General features: G+C 49.9%; 1 protein-coding gene across 3 annotated transcripts in view; it reads right to left on the bottom strand.

Annotated features, from left to right (window-relative positions):
- Positions 1–13,504, bottom strand: part of jet (jetlag) — a 91,437-nt gene that overhangs the window by 72,220 nt on the left and 5,713 nt on the right. For all 3 annotated transcript variants that reach the window (XM_068346369.1, XM_068346370.1, XM_068346367.1), the window contains exon 2: positions 184–398. In XM_068346369.1, the coding sequence (XP_068202470.1) occupies positions 184–398 (215 nt within the window). The remainder of the gene's footprint in view (positions 1–183; positions 399–13,504) is intronic.

Genomic DNA, 13,504 nt, shown 5'->3' with positions numbered 1-13,504 from the left:
AACTCTATCTGTCAGCAGATAGAACTTCATCTAAAAATTTATAACCTATAACCCACTGACACTAGCAAAAATATATTTCTAAAGCAATAGCCTTTATCATGAACAAACACAAGTTCTGAGTGTACATTTCTCTTAGAATTTTACTTACTTGAAGAAATTCTTATGAAAAATACAAAAGCTTACCTTCTGGAAAACTTCATTTGTCATTGTACTTTTTGATAAATCTAAATGAGTGCATGAGGCCATATACTGGATGTGAAGTTCAAGAAATTCCTGACAAACCCTCCTTAAACGACATAGGTCTGCGGCAGATAACTTTGGAAATATATGTCGGAAAATAACATCATCCCAAGGCAAATCAGTAAGTTTCAATGGTTCCTTTTCTCTTTCTCCTGCCACTGAAAGAAAATTAAAAACACTTAGAGTACAAAACTTTTATAAAAAAGAAATATGATAATTCAGAGATAATTTGTATTTTTCCTTAACTATTACAAACCTGGAGTTATTTATTGGATTATCTTCCGGCTAAGCTGGAAGGTAGACATTAGACATAAAATGCAAGGTGGCAACCCTGCCAAACCGCTTGAGCGGGTAAGCTGGGGGTGTCTCGGGGGGTACCCAGCCACCTCTATATATACTCTCACAGCAGTGTGGTACGTCAATTTTGATTGCAGGCAGGACTTCTGAGGGACAGATGATGGCAGGCAAATTTATATAAATAACTCAAGGTTTATATTAGTTAGGGAAAAATACAAATTATCTCTGAATTTGTCATTTGTTCCCATACTAGCAAACCTGGTATTTATTGGTTGACTCTCTTAGGTGGGGGGAAGTCCTAAATCTAGCATGGACATTGACCCGGTTTTACCTAGTACCATATACGACTGTGGTTTAGGGAAAACTTTGACACCTCGCTAAAATATATAAAGAGAGCATAATAGCAGCCTGTGCAATACAGTGTAATAGAGTTTGTTGTCTTGTATGAACACCTGAGTTTATATAGGGAAACAAGATGTATCCCATTGCTTACCTCGCAGAAAGCAATGGGGACGTGGACAGTATATAAATTTATAACTTATACTAGGCTACACAAGGGAAGTGATAATTACCTGCAGAGGTTGAAGCCGGCTTGCAGAGGGACCCATGGTGCTGTACCCCAAGGGAGGGGAAGATGAAGAAAGAAAGTAAGGCATTCTCTCTTTCATCCCAGTCTTAACCCGGGTAACCAATGCCCTAAACCAACTGCTACTTGTCCATCAAGGAGCCTGAGGTATCTTAAACCACATGTTGAGCAGCCACCACAGGACAGATAGTGAACGTATCGAGGCTCCTGTGGGTCACGACTTTTAAGTAATGGGGTGTGAAGGTGGTCTTTCTCTTCCACACGCCCACTTGTAGTACTTTCAACACAGAGAAGTTGCGTTTGAATGCCAGGGAAGTGCTGAGTCCCCTGACATCATGGGCTCTAGGTCGACAAGCCAGAGGAGGATCGGGAGCCAAGGCTCTTTCGATCACTTGGTGGATCCAGGAGGAAACCGTTGTCACATGGCGTGGGTAATTGAATGATAATAAATGACGACAGGCGGTGAATTAAAAGATTGTTACATAGTGAGAGTTTTTATTGTCTAAGTTAATTTTCACAACAAAAATGAGCATAAATATTCTTCAAAGCGAAATGAAATAGAACTTTAAATCTTGAGATTACATAACAGAAGAAATCGGATTTTGAGCGAAGCGAAAAATCTATTTTTGGGTAAGATAGCCATGTTGTCCTGATGGAAGGTTCCTTTCAGTAGCTTCCTAGGGTATATTTGACTACAGTGATATTCCCAGAGAATTTAACTAAAGGTCTCCAAAATTCTAACTTCTGGCGCGAATATCCTTAAAGTTTCCTTTTAGGATATCGCATAATATCAGGGGACGTATTCTTGACACGCCACATAGCAATCTGCACCCCGCATAGCGTTTATGCTTCGAGGGGGAAAAGTGGCAAAATAAAAGAGGAGCCGTTACAAAATTCTCCTCCTCCGTTACTGTTTGAGTACTCAGATGGCGCCATAATCGTCGGCCATCTTTATTCCTTGTAGCGTTAAGCCGGTACTTCTAGATACAGTAATATCGGGAGGGATCCTGCCAAGGCCTTTCATGGAAAGGAGGGCGGGTCCATCAGGACGACATGGCTATCTCATCCAAAAATGTTATTTTTATTAATAAAATAAATTTTTGAATATACTTACCCGGTGATTATATAAGCTGCTGCTCTGCTGCCCGACAGAAAAACTCTACGTTCAAAATACGCCAGCGATCGCTATGCAGGTAGGGGGTGTACATCAACAGCGCCATCTGTCGAGCAGGTACTCAGTACTCAATGTAAACACAGAACCAATTTTCTCCTCGGTCCACTGGGTCTCTATTGGGGAGGAAGGGAGGGTCCTTTAATATATAATCACCGGGTAAGTATATTCAAAAATTTATTTTATTAATAAAAATAACATTTTTCAATATTAAACTTAGCCGGTGATTATATAAGCTGATTCACACCCAGGGGGGTGGGTAGAGACCAGCATTACTTGTTTACATTATTATGAGCTAAGTATTTTGTATTTCATTTTAGCAGTTATTCAAAATAACAAACATAAAATAAATAAGTACCTGGTAAGGAAGTCGACTTGAACAATTACTCTGCCTTTTTAAGTACGTCTTCCTTACGGAGCCTCGCGATCCTCTTAGGATGCTGAGCAACCCCTAGGATCTGAAGTATCAAGGGTTGCAACCCATACAACAGGACCTCATCAAAACCTCTAATCTAGGCGCTTCTCAAGAAATGACTTTGACCACCCGCCAAATCAAGTAGGATGCGAAAGGCTTCTTAGCCTTCCGGACAACCCAAAAACAATAATAAAACATTTCAAGAGAAAGATTAAAAAGGTTATGGAATTAGGGAATTGTAGTGGTTGAGCCCTCACCCACTACTGCACTCGTTGCTACGAATGGTCCCAGAGTGTAGCAGTTCTCGTAAAGAGACTGGACATTCTTAAGATAAAAAGACGCGAACACTGACTTGCTTTTCCAATAGGTTGCGTCGATTATACTTTGCAGAGATCTATTTTGTTTAAAGGCCACGGAAGTTGCGACAGCTCTACTTCGTGTGTCCTTACCTTCAGCAAAGCTTGGTCTTCCTCATTCAGATGGGAATGAGCTTCTCGTATTAACAGTCTGATAAAATAGGATAAAGCATTCTTTGACATAGGCAAAGATGGTTTCTTAACTGAACACCATAAAGCTTCAGACGGGCCTCGTAAAGGTTTAGTTCGTTTTAAATAGAACTTAAGAGCTCTTACAGGACATAAGACTCTTTCTAGTTCATTTCCAACCATACGATAAGTTTGGAATATCGAACGATATTGGCCAAGGCCGAGAAGGCAGCTCGTTTTTGGCTAGAAAACCAAGCTGTAGAACATGTAGCCGTTTCGGATGAGAATCCGATGTTCTTGCTGAAGGCATGAATCTCACTGACTCTTTTAGCTGTGGCTAAGCATACCAGGAAAATGACAAATTCGAAGATAATTTGTATTTTTCCTAACCATACAAACCTTAGCTATTTACAAAGGGTTATTACTTTTAGCGTAGCTGAAATGGCGAGCCATTAGAATTTAACGAGGGTGTATTACCCCCGCGCTAGTTAGCGGGGGGGTAGGGGAGTGGTAGCTAGCTACCCCTCCTCCCCCTCACACACAGGTGAATACTCACTTTCACTTAGAGGTAGGACTTGTCTTGGGGGACAGGGCTGGCGGGCAAATATGTGTAAATAGCTAAGGTTTGTATGGTTAGGAAAAATACAAATTATCTTCGAATTTGTCATTTGTTCCGTAACCGAAATACAAACCACGCTATTTACAAAGGGTGACTTATCCCTTAGGAAGGGTGGAAAGTCCCCAGCCATACTGGCTTTGGCTTTACCCGGGGACTCAGAATCCGAGTGAGTCGCACTCGAGAAAAGGAGTCCCTGCACCTCACAAGTTCCTTGCACCGCAAGGAACCATGTGGCCTACGTAAGCTTGTGTGTGAAGGAAGAAGTGTGACCCGTCCTAGGCAGTTGACCTGGAGTTCCAGAAGGAACTCTGGGTTAGGACGTTCCCAATACCACCTCGTCAGGGTATGGGGGACGCGACAGTATTGACTCAATACTCGGAACACAAGGAAGCATGGTTTACCTGCAGAGGTTCGAGGTCAGCTATGCAGAGACCAGGATGCTGCTTCCCCGTAGAGGGGATGATGAAGAAAGAAGTAAGGGCCAGACATACTTCTTTCGTTCATGCAGACTAAAACCTGATAACAATGCCCTCAACCTTCTGCTACCTGTCCAAAAAGGAGCCTGAGGTTAGACCAGCTGTTGTGTAGCCACCACAGAGCGATAGAAAACGTATCGAGACTCCTGTGGGTCACGCCCTGCAGGAAGCGGGCTGCGAAGGTCATCAGACGCTTCCAGACTCCAGCTTGTAGCACCTGCGTCACAGAGTAGTATTACTCGAAGGCGAGGGACGTTGCGATGTATCCAACATCGTGCTGTAGGGCGACGTGACGGGGGAGGGTCTGAAGACAGGTCGAGATGAATGTCCTTGAGTCCGGGCTGAAGAGGTATACTGGTGACTCTCCCCCCATGTCCTCCTTGTGTTCCCAAATCGGCTGCAACTGAGGCCAAACTGCAGCTGTTCCCAGCGCTAACCTCTCGATTCCTGTACTGGCAAGAAAGAGAAGGTCTTGGGACATCAGACACAGAATGGAGACTCAAAATCTTGAATGAATCGGACCGAAGGGTCGGGACCCTCAGATTCTGAGTCTAGCCAACAACTCAGGAGCGAGCCTGAATGTTGCCTTCCCCTCTTCCTTAGAAAGGGGGGGGAGTAGTAAGAGACCAAGAAGATTGCTTACACACTGGCCGTGGCCAGAGTGAGCAGAAGACCCAAGGCGGAATACAATCCGAGGCCTGTCATAAAAGGGTCTTGAGAAGATCTCTTAAAGGACTAAAAGTCCGAGCCATGCTCCAAGTTGGAGGTCTTCCTCCGACTAGGGCAGGGACGATCGTAGCTTCGCATGAGCGAGGATAGATCCAGCGGGCAGGAAAAAGTTATTCCTTTAAGCCTGAAGGTCAGGGAAAGGCTGAGCGACAGGCTTCATTGCCAAGAGCGGAAAGGAGTTTCCTCCCGCCGAAAGGCAATAAGACCGTTATTGCTGGAGAAGAGGCCTCACGGGAAGAGGTATATCTCCCACGGCACCAACCACCTTAGACTCTTCACTTTGCCTGGGAGACCCCTGTGGATGACTATCGCAGATGACGCGACCTACGTACCCCGACTGTAGCGGGTTGTCTCTTCTAGAGGAGGAAGCGTAGTGTCTCCAGGCATGAAGCCGAAGCGACGTCCCGGTTCGGGAGAGATGTCGCAGTGTGGTTGCTTGAGTAGTCTGCGTCGTGGGAGAAGCTCTCCCGGGAGTTCCGTCAGGGGAAGCAGAGGGTCCAGAAACCGTTCTGCGCATAGTCCCAGTGGAGCTCTCCCATTGAAAGGTTGACAGACAACCTGGTTTTGTTGAGACCCATTGTCCGCAGACAAAAAGGAGGGAAGACGCAGGCGTCGAAGTTGTCCCACCATCACCGGAATGCATCTTGCCAGAGTCTCGGGGTCTGAGACTGGGGGGAAAACTAGCGGAAGCTTGAGGTTCCAAGCTGTCGCGATCAGGTCCCCCAGACCAGCACTTGCTGGTTACCCAAGGTCAAAGACCCTTAGGTACACTCTCTCTATGAGGCTCTGCTCGGATAGTCTGAGAGAAACATTCCCCTGCCTGGAATGAGAGAGCCGATGGTGGAATTGAGAGAATCTCAATCATCCCGGTATCTCTACTGCAAGATGTGAAGGTGTGAAAATGCGTCCCCTGCTGGTTAGCATGAAGTCGACACGCAACGGGGCGACTTGGCAGGAGCGGTAGGATCTGAAGAGGGGCCAGACTAAGGCCCTTAAGCCTGCCTGAATGATGGAGAGGTATCCTTCAGGTCTTGACCATAGGCCTGGACCGGAACATGCCCCCCCCCCTTTCCTTTGACGAGTCCGAGAACCGCATCAAGAATGTGGGGAAAGGACGAGAATATCCACTACCATCAAGAGGCTCCATAGGTCAACACCCATTGCAGGTTTAATAGTTCCGCTGGTCCCATAGGGCCAGGGAGTCCGGTTAAACATTGCCTGAAGCCACCGGAACTTGGATCGCCCCACATGGAACTTATCCTGAGGCGACCGTTCGGACTATAAACGGGTCAATGAGGAAAGAAGAACTAGGAAACGTTCCAAGGTAGGGCTGAAAACTCTGCTTGACTGAGAACAGGTACTGCGACTCTCCTCAGTCTTGCCACAGTCAACCGAAAGGAAGGCTCGGAGGATGTGGTAACAGAATCTGGCGTCCCCAGGTGGTCACCCATCCAAGTACCGACGTTGCTTAACCTCGCTGGACGGACGAGAAGCGGGGTTTCCAACGTGGTAAGGCGGTTGACTCAATATCATGGCCAGATACTCCAGATGTTGAGGCAGAGGAAGAGAAGGCTCCAAGCAAAATACCATGAGCCCACACTCATGGTCAGCATTCGGAAGCTTTTCCCGGCGCTGAAGAAGGTCGAAACCCGAGCCTACCGGAGTTGACCAGCCCTCCAAACAGCAGAGGAGGCGGAAGTCTGCACCTGAGCGGCCAAGAGGAAGGCAGGGAGAGTTCTCTGGGGAAACAAACCTGCTATGCCACGGCGGGATAGCCACACTGCATCATAAGCAGGAATACTTGCAGTTTAGGCTGAATTCGACGAGCACCCTGGAAGATGGATGGAATGGAAACTGAAAGTACCCGTCCTTCCGATCCAGGGTTAAAGGAGTCCTGTCGCCTCGTTACCAGTCTGATCGATTCTGCTGGTCTACGCTGGCCAAAGTTTGTTCGACAAACTTGATCAGGGCTGAGAGGTCGACTATGGACATCCCCTCTCAGATCCTTCCTTACAAGAAAGGATCGACTGAGGGGGCCGGGGGTGAAGCCGTCGATGATCCTAAGGAAGACCTTCGCCTAAGGTATGGATCATTCTGCCCAACCGGGCAACTCTGCTGATGCTATGGCATAGAGGTTCAGAGACACTGAATTCGCTGACAGAGACGGCAGGCGCGATATCCTTGGCTACTCACAGAGATTGTGCGGGAATGGGCATCGGGAAGCTGTCATTCGGATGAGTAACCTTAAGCATCCTCCCAGCGAAAAAACCTGCAATCCTAGAGTTCGTGAACTCCTTTTAGGACTATGCCCCCCCGGGGGAGTCTCCCGTGCCATCTGTTCCTGACAGGAGGAAACTGCAATTGGACACCTTGTCCCAGTTGTCGTAGCCGATAACTTAGGCCGACGTGGTTGAAAGAAAAGGGAGCTGGAGCCCTGCAGAGTCTGGAAGAAAGCGCCTTGGAGGAGTGAAACCGGAAGTCGATTTACTCCGCACAGCAGATGTTTAAGTCTCTGTCCTTGGGCAAAGACAAAACTCTTCTCAAGGATGGAAGGGTGTCTGAGGTCGTTGACCTCCACAGATGAGACACCCGAAGGAAGCCTTCAGTCAGTGCGTCCAGATGGTACAACATCGAGCTTGTCCGCAAGTAGATACTTAACGACGAAAGGCCAAGGTGCCTGAGCTCGAGAGGAGGAAAGTACCCTTGATCTTCCTGTAGCTTCCTTGAACCAAACCTCGGGCCGTAACCGAGGAGGGAAAGAACCTGGTAAGCTCCCAGAGGAAGAGGTAAGCAGTCACCCCTTGTCCGATGGAGAAATCTTCAACGGAAAGCCCCCCCGCCAAAAATCCTTCCAGGGCGGGAGAAGGAGAGAGTACTCGTGCAGGAGAGGGGACCCTCGAGACCGACCTCTTGGGAACCAACTTCGCCCTGGGGGAAGTCACCACGAAGTCCACTCCTCTCTTTCTCTTCAGCGTAGGAGACAGAGCCGCTGGTTTGTTACCCTGGCCGGTGAGTGCTGGTTTCATAACCCTCATTAACGCCCGTGCCAGCGGATCAAACCATGTCTGCTGCTCCAAGGACACAGAGTCCGAAATCCTCGCTAAGGTGAAAGGGATCGGGCGATCCTTTGGAGAGGACACGACGGTTCCTGCCTGAAAAGAAGGTGGGAAGAATGCTGTACTGACCTGTCTTCGTCCTGCACTACAAACCTGTGCTTGGATGGAGGTGATCCCGAGTGCCGCCTAGGAGCACGCGTCCCTGCTGCTACCACCGGCTGTGGAATTCGCCGCGAACTATGGTCGCGCGAGGGCGAACGGTCGCGCGGGCGCACAGGCGAGTGGTCGCGCGGGCGCGCAGGCGAGCGGTCGCGAGGGCGCGCAGGCGAGCGATCGCGCGGGCGCACAGGCGAGCGATCGCGCGGGCGCGCAGGCGAGCGATCGCGCGGGCGCGCAGGCGAGCGATCGCGCGGGCGCGCAGGCGAATGGGCGTGACGGCGAGGGATCGTGCTGCCGCGTAGGTGAAGAAGATCGCTGGCGGTAAGCGATGGCGAGCAGCATGTGTAGGTGAATGATCGCGTGATAGGGTGCGATGGTGATCAGCATCCGCAAGAGGGCGAGCGTTCAGGGTTGTGCGATGAGGAGCAGCATGCGTAAGCGGGCAATCGTGCAGGGTTGTGCGATGGCGAGCAGCATGCGCAGGTGAATGATCGCGTGAAAGGGTGCGATGGTGATCAGCATCTGCAGGAGGGCGATCGTTCAGGGTTGTGCGATGAGGAGCAGCATGCGTAAGCGGGCAATCGTTCAGGGTTGTGCGATGGCGAGCAGCATGCGCAGGTGAATGATCGCGTGAAAGGGTGCGATGGTGATCAGCATCTGCAGGAGGGCGATCGTTCAGGGTTGTGCGATGAGGAGCAGCATGCGTAAGCGGGCAATCGTTCAGGGTTGTGCGATGGCGAGCAGCATGCGCAGGTGAATGATCGCGTGAAAGGGTGCGATGGTGATCAGCATCCGCAAGAGGGCGATCGTTCAGGGTTGTGCGATGAGGAGCAGCATGCGTAAGCGGGCAATCGTTCAGGGTTGTGCGATGGCGATCAGCATCCGCAGTTGAGGGTCGCGCGATGGCGATCAGCATCCGCAGTTGAGGGTCGCGCGATGGCGATCAGCATCCGCAGTTGAGGGTCGCGCGATGGCGATCAGCATCCGCAGTTGAGGGTCGCGCGATGGCGATCAGCATCCGCAGTTGAGGGTCGCGCGATGGCGATCAGCATCCGCAGTTGAGGGTCGCGCGATGGCGATCAGCATCTGCAGTTGAGGGTCGCGCGATGGCGATCAGCATCCGCAGTTGAGCTAGTAGCTGGCGAACCATGTTCCTTCAGAAGTGTTGGAGAACGTTGGCGTGCCAGCTGTAACACACGTGGGCGATCCGGAGATCGCTGGCGAGCTGATGATCGCTGACGAGCTGACGATCGCTGGCGAGCTGATGATCGCTGACGAGCTGATGATCGCTGACGAGCTGATGATCGCTGACGAGCAGAAGGCTACGCGTGGAAGCCTGCGCAAAGAAGAGTCCTTGACCCCGACCTGAACCGAAGTTCTAGATCGCGAGGGCGAACGTGGGCGCACAGGGCACGTAACAGGAACCGCAGGGAAGATCATCTTGAAAGCGCTGACGAACAGGAGAGCGCTGACGAACAGAAGGGCGCGCAGGGAAACCCTGACACGCAAGGGAAGAACCCCCGTGGGGGCAACCCTTTGCCCCGAAGGGATCGTTGTCCGCCGGGAGACTGATGTCCGTCGGAAGACCGCTGTCCGTCGGGAAGACCGTTGTCCGTCGGGAAGACCGTTGCCCGTCGGGAGACGAGATTAGACTGCTGTCCATCTGCACCAAGACGGAAGATCGAGAAAAAGAAGTTGTAGGCTGCAAACGGAGATTCAAAAAGGCGCCTCAAGCACCCTTATAGGGAGATGAGAGGCCCTTACGACGAGGCGGACGGAGGGCCTTACGGCGAGGGAGGCCAACAGCAACAGCAACAGAAGAAACCTCCGAAGAGGAGTCTCTATGAGTGTACTCTCTCGCGAACGACAGAGAAACACTTCGTGGAAGAGACTGGTCAGCCAGTGACCTAAAAGGGGCAATCCTCCGAAGAGGAGCCCCTGCAGTTGCCCAGCCCCTTGAGCGAAACTGCAGGTGCGACCGCTCAGCACCAAGAGCATAGTCGCACGAAAAAAAGGCAAGAGAAGAACCCCCCAAAAGAGGAAAAGCTCAAGCCTGGACAGGAAAAAACTTCCCTCGGAAGGAAAGTTATCCGCCCAAGGAGGCAAGCCTCCTGACTGTTCTAAAATGAACTGGAGAGCTGTCCGTCGACACGGGAGTACTACCAGTAGAAGGAGACACGCCCCTGACGACAATACAAGGGGGGAGGCAGCAACAGCCGAATCCCCAGGACTCAACCAGACAGCTCACACCGTTGCTATATTACAGAAACGAACTAGATCGGTAACTGTAAAAAAATAAAACAAATAATATTAGTACACATTCATTCCCCCGGGAAGGCTCCGAAGAGGAATCCCGAGGAAAAGGAACAAGAATTACACAACAGGCACGTGCCCTCACAACCACTTACACTCGCGGAAGGAGAGCTGTAACCAAAACAGAATTATAACAATTATAATTATGTAACTATGTAATTATGTAATTTAAAAAAAAGAATGAACACTAAAGAAAAAAACGAAAACCCCGAAAGGAATCGTTCTACAAGCTGAAAAATTAACAACTACAATTAGATTCATAAACTAATTGAGACAAAATGTACGGCGTAGCAACCCCACCCACACGGGAAGGAAGCTACAAGGGCGTAGTAAAACATAGTAAAAGGGTGAACGACCTCAAGAGAGAGAGAGAGAGAAAGACCGAAGTCAAACTCGATCGCAACCCATAAAATTAGGCCGTGGTGGCCTAACTGCCGAGGCCTCCACGTAGATATCGTACACTACACACACACATCTGAAAAGGAAACTTACTTATTTCTATACTCAAATATATATACAAACATGCTTACATATATATTGAGTAAAAGAAAAGTAAGCGATTAAGTAAAGACAAAACAGACAATGGCTGCCAAGCGAGGACCAAGACAGAGACGTCTGTCACAGTCCGAGCCAAAAGTGAAAGTGAGTATTCACCTGTGTGTGAGGGGGAGGAGGGGTAGCTAGCTACCACTCCCCTACCCCCCCGCTAACTAGCGCGGGGGTAATACACCCTCGTTAAATTCTAATGGCTCGCCATTTCAGCTACGCTAAAAGTAATAACCCTTTGTAAATAGCGTGGTTTGTATTTCGGTTACGGAACAAAGAGTCTTTAAGGTGAGATCTTTCAGGGAGGCTGATTGTAGCGTTTCGAACCTGTCTGACATAAGGAATCTTAGTACCACGTCTAAATTCCAACCAGGTGTAACCAAACGACGCTCCTTCGTGGTCTCAAAAGACTAAAGGAGGTCCTGTAGATCTTTATGTTGGAAAGATCTAAGCCTCTGTGACGGAAGACTGATGCCAACATGCTTCTGTAACCCTTGATAGTGGGAGCTGAAAGAGATCGTTCTTTCCTCAGATATAAGAGGAAGTCAGCTATTTGAGTTACAGGGGTACTGGTCGAGGATACGGATACTGACTTGCACCAGTTTCGGAAGATTTCCCACTTCGATTGGTAGACTCTAAGGGTGGATGTTCTCCTTGCTCTAGCAATCGCTCTGGCTGCCTCCTTCGAAAAGTCTCTAGCTCTCGAGAGTCTTTCGATAGTCTGAAGGCAGTCAGACGAAGAGCGTGGAGGCCTTGGTGTACCTTCTTTACGCGTGGCTGACGTAGAAGGTCCACCCTTAGGGGAAGTGTTCTGGGAACGTCTACTAGCCATCGAAGTACCTCGGTGAACCATTCTCTCGCGGGCCAGAGGGAAGCAACTAGCGTCAACCTTGTCCCTTCGTGAGAGGCGAACTTCTGCAGTACCTTGTTAACAATCTTGAACGGAGGGAATGCATATAGACCTAGATGTGACCAATCTAGTAGAAAGGCATCTATATGAACTGCTGCTGGGTCCGGGATTGGTGAGCAAAATATTGGGAGCCTCTTGGTCATCGAGGTTGCGAAGAGATCTATGGTTGGCTGGCCCCAGGTGGCCCAAAGTCTCTTGCATACATCCTTGTGGAGGGTCCATTCTGTTGGAATTATTTGTCCCTTCCGACTGAGACAATCTGCCATGACATTCAAGTTGCTTTGGATGAACCTCGTTACTAGTGATATGTCTAGACCTTTTGACCAGGTGAGGAGGTCCCTTGCGATCTCGTACAACATCAGAGAGTAGGTCCCTCCTTGCTTGGAGATGTACGCCAAAGCCGTGGTGTTGTCCGAGTTCACCTCCACCACTTTGCCTTGAAGGAGAGACCTGAAGCTTTTCCAGGTCAGACGTACTGCCAGAAGCTCCTTGCAGTTGAAATGCATTGTCCTTTGACTCGAGTTCCATAATCCCGAGCATTCCCGACCGTCTAATGTCGCACCCCAGCCTACGTCCGATGCGTCCGAGAAGAGAACGTGGTTGGGAGTCTGAACAGTTAGGGGAAGACCCTCTCTAAGGTTGATATAGTCCTTTCACCAAGTCAGACAAGACTTTATCTTTCCGGAAACCGGGATCGAGACCGCTTCTAGCGTCTTGTCCTTTTTCCAGTGAAAAGCTAGATGGTATAGAAGAGGACGGAGGTGTAGTCTTCCTAGTGACACAAATTGATCCACGGATGAGAGTGTCCCTACCAGACTCATCCACAGCCTGACTGAGCAGCGTTCCTTCTTCAGCATCTTCTGGATGGATAGCAGGGCTGGGGGCTGATCGTCTTGTTCAGCAACGTCCTCATCAGAGGGTTCCTCATCCGAAACTGATGAGGAAACGGCAACGGAGTGGGCAACGTCTGACTCGCTGAATCCGGTCGCACTGGTGGATGCGTGACGGAGCCGGACGCAATATCATGGAACTGCTGCACAGTCTGTGAACTGTCAACAACCATGGGTGCGCGAGGAAGTACAGCGTCAACCCGAAACTGTCTAGACCGTCTGGGTTGTGCAGTCAACACCCTACCGGGTTGCTGAGGTTGACGCACTGCGTCACAACAAGTCACCTCTGCTGGTTGTTGAACGTCCTGAACGTCAACAACCACCTCCGAGCGTCGCTTAACGTCAACGTGCGACTGGCAACCCACACTGGGTCGCATCGGTGGAGGAACCACCTCAACTGGCAGACGCGAGTAGGTTACCTCAGCGTCAACAGGGCGCACAACCGACCGGTTGGAAGGTTGTTGGCCAGAAGGAGGAACCACCTCAACTGGCAGACGCGAGTAGGTTACCTCAGCGTCAACGGGCGCACAACCGACCGGTTGGAAGGTTGTTGGCCAGAAGGAGGAACCACCTCAACTGGCAGACGCGAGTAGGTTACCTCAGCGTCAACAG

The sequence above is a fragment of the Palaemon carinicauda genome, chromosome 22 (genome assembly GCF_036898095.1).
Source record: "Palaemon carinicauda isolate YSFRI2023 chromosome 22, ASM3689809v2, whole genome shotgun sequence".
In the NCBI taxonomy this organism is placed as follows: domain Eukaryota; kingdom Metazoa; phylum Arthropoda; class Malacostraca; order Decapoda; family Palaemonidae; genus Palaemon; species Palaemon carinicauda.
Note: the sequence above shows the minus strand (reverse complement) of the source record. Positions and strands in the feature narration are given on the sequence as shown.